The sequence below is a fragment of the Xyrauchen texanus genome, chromosome 44 (assembly GCF_025860055.1).
Source record: "Xyrauchen texanus isolate HMW12.3.18 chromosome 44, RBS_HiC_50CHRs, whole genome shotgun sequence".
NCBI classification, from domain to species: domain Eukaryota; kingdom Metazoa; phylum Chordata; class Actinopteri; order Cypriniformes; family Catostomidae; genus Xyrauchen; species Xyrauchen texanus.
The window spans coordinates 30,563,463-30,573,490 of NC_068319.1; the positions used below are offsets into that span (position 1 = coordinate 30,563,463).

General features: G+C 43.6%; 1 protein-coding gene across 2 annotated transcripts in view; it reads left to right on the forward strand.

Annotated features, from left to right (window-relative positions):
• The window catches only part of LOC127637031 (solute carrier family 12 member 2-like), a 106,948-nt gene that overhangs the window by 60,856 nt on the left and 36,064 nt on the right, over window positions 1–10,028 (forward strand). For both annotated transcript variants that reach the window (XM_052117876.1, XM_052117877.1), the window contains exons 8-13: window positions 188–312; window positions 398–482; window positions 567–736; window positions 1,083–1,190; window positions 1,338–1,461; window positions 1,540–1,641. In XM_052117876.1, the coding sequence (XP_051973836.1) occupies window positions 188–312; window positions 398–482; window positions 567–736; window positions 1,083–1,190; window positions 1,338–1,461; window positions 1,540–1,641 (714 nt within the window). The remainder of the gene's footprint in view (window positions 1–187; window positions 313–397; window positions 483–566; window positions 737–1,082; window positions 1,191–1,337; window positions 1,462–1,539; window positions 1,642–10,028) is intronic.

Sequence of the window (10,028 nt, forward strand, 5' to 3'; positions counted from 1 at the left end):
CACAGTAATCACAAACACCTGAAAAGGTCATGGAATTTCATTGGTCGGAAAGGGTGGGAACCCTGTAGAAATGAATAAAACATTAGAAGACGTTGATTGTAAATTCATCAGTTAACACGAGGGAGAACCCTATAGTTTCCTCTCTATTCGTTTATTATCATTATTATAATAATCTCTTGCCTTTCAGCGGGCATCTTGGCTGATAACTTCGGTCCAGACTTTCGAGGAGAAACTTTCTTCTCTGTGTTCTCCATCTTCTTCCCGGCGGCCACTGGCATTCTGGCTGGAGCGAACATATCAGGAGATCTAGCGGTGAGTTTGCGATCATCATTTCCTGAGCACTCAGATTTATTCTTCATCCCTGTGTCTGTAAATGTTTTATTTTGATTTCTCTAAGGACCCTCAAATGGCGATCCCTCGAGGAACTCTTCTTGCGATCCTCATCACAGGTGTGGTGTACATGGGTGTGGCCGTTTCTTCAGGTAAATGTGTTTGAATGAACTGCGCATCATTATTTTGTACAGTATTCAGGTAGTTAATGATGTATTGCTGTGTCACTGTCGCAGGTGCATGTATCGTGAGGGATGCTACAGGTATTGAGAGTAACCGTACTCTGAGCGCCAGTATCAACTGCACTGATGCAGCCTGTAATCTTGGCTATGATTTCACTTCCTGTAGACCGGCGGTCAAGGGAGTGTCATCACCCTGCAAATACGGCCTCCACAACGATTTCCAGGTACATCCGCAATGGCACATGATATCTTGCCTGTCAGCGTGGATGCAATGTGTAGTAACAACTGGACTTGTGTTTGCTTTAAAAGTTTAGGCCAGTTTAGCTTTTAGAATTTTGTTCTGTGTAATGCATCTTGTTGTCTGTGGGTGATGTATGAGAATCAACACAGTCACTGTGATGTGTATAGACTGCTTTAAATGGTAAAGGCAAGAAAAATAGACTTGAAGCTTGAGTGTTTCGAGATTCAGGCTGAATTAATTGCAGGTGTTTAATTGTGTTAAAGGTTTACTAGAGAGTTTGAGCAATATCACTAGAACACAAGCTCTGTAATAAACTGTTTGTGTTGAAGGTGATGAGTGTGGTGTCGGGCTTCGGTCCTCTTATCTCCGCGGGCATCTTCTCTGCCACCCTCTCCTCTGCCCTGGCATCACTCGTCAGCGCTCCTAAAGTCTTCCAGGTCAGCATCTGTGTGAGAGAATTCCTCTCGAGTTTTGTGCTTTAACATCTCAGACCATCATGTGTTTCACTCCGGTGCGATTGAAAGATCAATAGATGTCTCAAACAGGTCCTGCTGGTTTGCTGATTTAACGTGTCATCTCCTCAGGCTTTATGCAAAGACAACATCTACCCTGGAATCGCAGGCTTTGCAAAGGGCTATGGAAAAAACAACGAGCCGTTGCGCGGATACCTCCTCACGTTTGGCATCGCTCTGGCCTTCATTCTGATTGGTAGGCAGAAGCAACCTATCAAATAATTTTATTCAACACATAACATCACCATCTAATATTTGTGTTTTATGTCTCTAGCGGAGTTGAACGTCATCGCCCCGATCATTTCAAACTTCTTCCTGGCATCATACGCTCTCATCAATTTCTCTGTGTTTCACGCATCACTGGCTAATTCTCCTGGTAAGATCATGTTGAGTTAAATGGAAGAATAGTTGAAACACTTGACTGAAAATGTCAGGTGTGATGAAATAACACAGGCTATAGCATGTCCACACACACACTGTCAGACTTTAACCTGTGTGACAATTTGTATTATTAAGTTGATTAGTTATGTGATAATTCGAATTGAATTTCTGCCACTTTCCACACACAAGTCAGTTTGTCCTGAAGGTGCTTAATAGGGCTGGGTATTTATGCAAATTTCCTGATTCGATTCTGATTCACTAGCTTTTGAATAGATTTCAATTCAGATGGTTATATTTCAGTTATAATATCCATTTTGCTTACATATGAAAGACATTCTCGCAGCTATTGCTGTTAATTATACAGAGGACCTTCTAACTAGGTAAATTAAAAAAATATGAATTACCGTAATTTCCGGACTATTGAGCGCACCTGAATATAAGCCGCACCCACTGATTTTTAAATAAAATATTATTTTGAACATAAATAAGCCGCACCTGTCTATAAGCCGCAGGTGCCTACCGGTACATTGAAACAAATGAACTTTACTCAGGCTTTAACGAAACACGGCTTGTAACAAAAATAAATAGGCTTTAACGAAACACGGTGTGGCAGCGGGGGCGTGGTCAAGCGCCCGTCCAGGAGAGAAAAGCGGTAAGGGCGCTTACACCTGAGCTAAATTATGTATAACACCGGTGTCTAATTTCAGTAAGCATGGGGAGAGCGGCATAAAAAGGCAGCAGCCACAGAGCTGAGAGAGTGACACACGTCAGTCTAGTGTTGGCGCATAGAAGACCAAGAATTGAGAAACTTTATAAAATTGATTGTAAACATTGCTGTGGCCATTAAAAGCCTTACCTGGAACGTCAAGTGCCCTGCTGAAAACTGTCACACTGGTGCCCGTGTGACAGTTTTCCCAAGAAGGACACGTGAAGCAGGGCACTTGAAATTAGACACCGGTGTTAGACATAATTTAGCGCAGGTGTAAGCGCCCTTACAGCTTTTCTCTCCCGGACGGGCGCTTGACCACGCCCCCGCTGCCACACACGGCTTGTAATAAAACATTTGCAGTAAACAGTAGCCTACCAAGAAAGTCATTGGTCACTATCTTCCTCGTCCTGTGCACTGAAACCACTGAAGTCATCTCCTTCGGTGTCGGAGTTGAATAGCCTCAGATTTAGTTGTCTTTTTGCACTGAGTCAATTCCTCACGCTGCTGTTTCCAACGTCTTATCATCGACTCATTAAGACCAAGCTCCCGTGCAGCAGCCAGATCAATCGCATTCAACTTGAAAGCATCATCATATGCGTTTCTCCGTGTCTTTGCCATGGTGAGGGTGACAAAATTACTACCGTAATCAGAATGATGGGAAGTTTGAGCGCGCTCGATTTAATCTAAACAGTAAACAAAAAAAAGTTGTTTTGACCTTAACCCGTTCGGCAATTTCATTGGTCTAATGAAAGCTTCACGCCGCCAAAAAACTGAGCACGTCACAGAATGTTTTTTTTTTTTTTTTAAATAAAATTTGAAAGCGGGAAAAATCCATATATTAGCTGCGTCATTGTATAAGCCGCGAGGTTCAAAGCGTGGGAAAAAAGTTGCGGCTTATAGTCCGGAAATTACGGTATATATTTTTAGCTTTAAATAATTGGCACATTTTAGCTTTTTTATTTAAAAAAGATTAAAAAGGAAAAATACATGTAATTCTATCAATAAAAATGATATTATATTGTATATACACTGATCAGTCACAACATTAAAACCACCAGCCTAATATCGCGTAGGTCATCCTTGTGCCACCAAAACAGTTCTGACCCATCGAGGCATGGACTCTACAAGACCTCTGAAGGTGTTCTGTGGTATCTGACAGCAAGACATTAGCAGCAGATCCTTTAAGTCCTGTAAGCTGTGAGGTGGAGCCTCCATGGATCAGATTTTTTGGTCCAGCACATCCTATATATGCTCAATCAGATTGAGATCTGGGGAATTTTGAGGCCAATTAAAGAACTTGAACTCTTCATCATGTTCCTCAAACCATTACTGAACAATTTGTGAAGTGTGGCACAGTGCATTGTCCTGCTGAAAGAGGCCACTGCCATCAGAGAATACCGCTGCCATGAAGGGGTGTATGTGGTCTGCAAAAATCTTTAGGTAGGTGGTACGTGTCAAAGTAACATCCACATGAATGCCAGGACCCAAGCTTTCCCAGCAGAACATTCCCCAGAGCATCACACTGTCTCCACCGGCCTGCCTTCTTCCCATAGTGTGTCCTGCTCCCACCTCTTCCCCAGGGAAATGACTCACACACACCCGGCCATCCACATGATCTAAAAGAAAATGGGATTCATCAGACCAGGCCACCTTCTTCCATTGCTCTATGTTCCAGTTCTGACGTTCACGTGCCCATTGTAGGCGCTTTCGGGATGGACAGGGGTCAGCATGGGACACTCTGCAATCTGCGATGCACTGTGTGTTCTGACACCTTACTGTCGTTGCTAGCATTACGTTTTTCAGCAATTTGTGTTACAGTAGCTCTTCTGTGGGATCATACCAGATGGGCTAGCCTTCGCTCCCCACACGCATCAATGAGCCTTGGGTGCCCATGACCCTGTCACTGGTTCACCGGTTGTCCTTCCTTGAACCACTTTTGGTAGGTACTAACCACTGCATACCGGGAACACCCCATCAGTTCTGTAGGTCCTCACAATACATGTGAATGGAATCCAAAACAGTGTAGTTCAAAAATCACATAAGTCAGCTTTAAAGTAAGCCATAAGACTCCAGTGGTTAAATCAATATCTTCAGAAGTGACATGATAGGTGTGTCAGAAACAGATCAATATTTAATAAAATTTTTTTTTACTAATATTCCTAATCAAAAGAAATCCTGCTCGATTGTTTTTCAACCATCAGTCCAAATGCAACAGCCAGCTTTAGATGAAGTTTTGAAACTTGTCTAACATTGTCTTCTCAATGACCAACGTCCACTTCAGACACTTGGTGAACTTTAGAAATAATGAGTTCTGGCTGGACAGTGCAGATTCTCTGGCTTTTTACACACATATCAATTTGCACGAAATAAGAATAACGGGTTATTTTTACAGGTTATCCTGAGGCCGCGACCGGGCTACGTACCCAAGGTTCCTACAACCTCCTACAGGGACCAGGTCGTGAACCTGCAATCAAGCTGCCCCGGGAGGAGGCAGACCCAGCCTTTTCGTTGCTGTGTCCGGTACGTGTTTTGTGTATCTATTTGGACCGCATGCAGAGCTCTAGATGTTCTGAGCAGCTCTTTGTTTGCTTCACCGGACGGCGGAAAGGGAACGCCGTCTCCAAACTCACTGGGTCGTTGACGCCATCTCTCAGGCAGACCCAGGCCGTGCCCGCCCCCTTGCACACGAGAAGTGTGGCATCCTCGTGGGCACTGGTCAAAGGCACCTCCGTAGCAGACATCTGCAGAGCAGCGAGCTGGGCAACACACAATACCTTCGCCAGATTCTACAATCTCAGGGTTGAGTCAGTTTCTTCCCGTGTTTTGTCAGGTCCGAGCCGGTAGAACTCTGTAACGTGGCCCGACCGGGTGTTCCGCTTGCACCTAGCGCCCTTCAAGTCGATCCAGTGCGCTTTCTATCCCAGGTTACTCACTAAACGTCACTCCCTGGATGTTCTCCTCCCTAGTCTTCTGGCCTGCAAATTCAGCAGAGCAATTCACGTCCAGATCCACTACAAGTCACAGGTGCTCTGTACTGGGGTCAGGCTCCACGGGCTTAGTTCCCTTCTCAGGCAAACTCCCCGTGATGTATTTCCCACAGTACAGTCCCCCTGTCGGCGGACCCGCGTTTCCCTTGGGCAGCCCCGGTTGCCGTGCTTGTAGATTCCCCCCTTATTAGGCTGGACCTACCACCGTGCAATTCCCACGTATGGCTTCACAATCCTTGTGGTGTATTTGCGACGTTACCTCCCCCTAGATTGGACAGGGTCTTTTCCCCTTGAATAAGACCGGGAAAGACCGCCTTCCCTGATGACATCTGATCACATCCTATGTGAGAGACATAGTGAGAGAAAAGGCCACGGCTGCCGGGCTTGCTCCCATGCTAGTCATGTAGCAACTATTCCCCCCCCTCAGGGGTGCGGTAATCTAAGGTCTGTATGTTACATTTCTTGGGGGCGTTGGGGAGGGCTACGTGCAGCCGACACAGTTGCCTCTAGCACGCAGTATCTTGTTTGCACCTGTCACAACAGTTCGCATAACACAGTCAGTGCATGCCTTTTTTAGATGGGACCCCTTGTGTCACTTCATTCGACACAACGTCGAGTGAGTGACAGAAGGGGAACGTCATGGTTACTGTTGTAACCCCCGTTCCCTGAGGGAGGGCCCGAGACGTTGTGTCCCTCTTGCCACAGCACTAGACCTACCACTGTAAACTGCCATACCTTATTTTCTGACCGACACTCGCTGCCCCGCTTCCCTTTTATACCTGTATGTCCGGGGCGGGGCATGCAAATTCTGTCTGCCAACTTGACATTGGCTTTTCTCAAGTTCCGAGGTACGTTTGGCATCCCAGGAAGACCCCTTGTGTCACTACATTCGACACAATGTCTCGTTCCCTCCCCCAGGGAACGGAGGTTACAACAGTAACATGACGTTTTTTTAATTGTAATAAATTTGCAAAGTTAGCAAAAGTCTGGTTTATGCTTTATCATTTTGGGTATGGATTGTAAAAAAATAATAATTTAAAGCATTTTAGCATAAGGCTGCAACATAACAAAATGTGAAAAACATGTGTGAATACTTTCTGAATGCACTGTTGTGACAGGTTATTTGGTACCCAGAAGTGAGGAAGCTGAAAATAGTTCAAGTTCTCTCGTCTTTTTAATAAATTTGCGCTTTTCAGTGTCAACAGAAATGGTCACACAGCACAGGGCGCATGTCGCTCATCTCTCCTCTTCTGTGGCTATCTGCTCCCCTTTATCTCCATTTTTCACGGGATATGGTAGTCAAGGGGATCTGCCAAAACGCAGTGTAAAATTCTGTTTTTTTCACAGGAATGTGGGAGTCAAGGCAGTCTGCCAATATCCCTTTGTCAAATCTAGTGTCGAATATAAGCGTGCCTCACCTAACAGATCTAGCAGTTCGTCAATATGTGGCATCAAATGTGTCAAATATAGACACCGCATTCGTAAATCCACACAGAACCAAACTGACCCATCGCTATTCGATACTAGAACCAGGGCAGGACCAGTCTTGGATTACCACTGTTGGATTACTCTCATATCGAGCATGGCCTTATGTTCCTTCTGTATCGCTTGTTTCTTGTGCTCGGGTAACTAGTAGGGGCGTGTGCATACCATCACAACTGTGGTCCTCTCAATGTGGTGTTCTATGAGATTCGTGCAGCCAGGCAGATGCAAAACATGTGGGAAAATTATCTTTGTAACTTGGCCACCTCTATGATTTGTGATGGTGAGTGGTGGTCTCCCAAAGGGACCGGTGTGGGTTTTAAATTCACCTCCGGGCCAAGCATCTCCCTCTCCATAATCACTGTCACCAAAGCCATGGGTACCTCCTCTCTCTAATATTTTAGGAGATTTAGGTGGTACACCTGCCGTGGTCTGCCCCTATCTGTTCGTTCGACCTCATACTCATTTTCGCCAACTTGCGTTGTGACCACAAAGGGCCATTGCCAATTGGCAACATGTAATGATCTGGATAAATTAGATGTTATCAATCAGTTCTCATAGTCAACGTGTTGAATGCAGGAGTAAAGACCTGAGCGGCTTTGACAAGGACCAAATATTTATGGCCAGACAACGGGGTCTGAGGATCTCTGAAACAGCAAGGCTTGTGAGGGCTCCCAGTCAGTGGTAAGTACCTACCGACAGTGGTCCGAGGAGGGACAAACCACAAACTAGTGTTGTGTGCCCAAGACTCATCGATGCATAAGAGCAACGAAGGCTATCCCGTCTTGTCCGAACTGACAGAAGGTCTACTGTGGCACAAGTCACAGAAATGTTTTATGATGGTTATGAGAGGAATGTGTCACAACACGCTGTGCATCACACCCTGCTGTGTATGAGGCTGCTTAGCTGCAGACTAGTCAGAGGGCCCATGATGACCCTGTTTACTGTCGAATGGGCACGCGAGCATCGGAACTGGACCTTGGAGCAGTGGAAGAAAGTCGCTTGGTCTGAAGAGTCCAATTTATAATTTTTTTTTCTTTCATTTACATCACATGGACCGCTGTGTACATGTGCATTTACCTGGGGAAGTGATGGCACTAGGATGCACTGTGGGAAGACGACAAGCCGGTGGAGGGAGTGTGATGATCTGGGCAATGTTCTGCTGGGAAACCCTGGGTCCGGCCATTAATGCGGACATCAATTTGACATGTGCCACCTACATAAACATAGTTGCAGACCAGGTACACCCCTTCATGGCTGTGGTATTCCCTGATGGCAGTGGCCTCTTTCAGCAGGATAATGCACCTGCCACACTGCACACATTGTTTGGTTTGAGGAAGATGATGAAGGGTTCAATGTGTGAGCATCTGTGGGATGTGCTGGACCAACAAATCCAACCAACGGTGGCTCCACCTTGCAACTTACTAGACTTGAAGGATCTGCTGCTAATGTCTTGCTGCCAAATACCACAGGACACCTTCAGGGACCACACCTCGGTGGGTCAGTGCTGTTTTGGTGGCATGCGGAGGACCAACAGCATTTAAGACAGGTGGACATAATGTTTTGGCTCATCAGTGTATTTGCAGATTTAAGTGGATTTACAAGTGGATTTATTTTTAAACAAATAATTAAACAAATAAATGGGGATGGGCAAAATACCTACAGTATTTAAAATGATATAGGGTACAACAGGGCTAAAGGCACATCTTAAGGACCTTTTTTCCTGGTGTATCAAGACTGAAAAAAATACATGTTTTATCAAGTAATTATGGAGCAACATAATTTGTTTGAAAATAAAAAATAATTAAAAGGGGCGAGAGGGGTTATAGTTATATAGTGTAAATATAGGGACAATAGTTATTGGGCAATTATATCAACTTATGCAAATACATTTGAGACAGTAATTTGCTTTTTGAGTAACAAACTGATATAACGTCGTCTTACAATAACTTTGGTAACAGAGTTGAATGGTTGAGCTTGATGAATGCAGTCAACAATTTAACAAATTGTGATTTTTGTTTCACCATGATTCATGGTCATTGAAGTTTATGAATTGCCAGTTCTTACATGCGGCCTCAAACAGTCCTGTAGATTTGAATATCAGTCAAATAAGTTCAAATTTTACAGTTTCTGAATGGCATCTTGTTATTGTTTTTGTGATATTTGACACATTTCTCTATTGTTTGTGTAAAGAGGTTTGTTTTTCCCTCAATACCAAAGCTGTAGGAGACGTGCAGGTAGATATCTTTACTTCTGACATTCTGTATAGAGTCTGTCCACACACACACACAGGACTGCATGAATGTCAAGGGTACGTGTAGATTCTCTCACAGCGAGATCTCTGTGCGGCTCATTTATTCTCCAACCGCAGACAGATATCGCACAGATATGATTATTAAACTCTTCTGTACCCTTTATGTCATGTAGTTTTGTAGCATTACAAGGTAACCATGACTACACTAAACTCCTGTTACTGTAGTACGTGTCCTGTGTTGAAATCTTTCGTAGTTCCGGTAACCTCTCTTATGTATCCTAACTGGTGCTAACGCATATAATCCAATTCTGTTCTCATGCTTTTAGAAACGCATTTTCTGTTGACATGACTGATTTGTGTTGTTAAAGCTACTAGAACATTGAGAAGCTCTGTCATATTTAATAACCTTGTGATTATGACCACAGACGGAGAGTCGGCAGATATCAGGTGTCAGGTGCAGTTGTTTGTGTTGCACACTGTTACGTAATGCAGCAGAATGACACAGTTGGCACTTTCTGCAACAAAGAACTATTCAAACTATTGAGTTTGTCTGTTTAGAGCTGGGTGATATTGTTAAATTAGATTGAAGTATTTTGTCTTTTGATAATGTTTGCTATAACTGCTCCAGTGTTCATTTCACACAGTGCTTTATATGTGGTCAATCTTACTCTGATTAAAATGGTACTTTATTCGTCAAAAATAACATTTATTTGACTATAATTATGCGAAATGACAAAAATATGTATTTAACAGACCAAACTGAAAAATAATTTATATAATATCAAACAGGTCCTGAAAAATAATGCTATTGTTTCATTCTGATAATGCTTTTTATTGATAATTAAAAAAAATTTAAAAAAGTTTTTACAGGATAAAAAGTGAATTTCTCATTTGTTTTCAAGTCTTCATGAATTATTGTTAGATATGATGCATTACAACAGATTTGATGT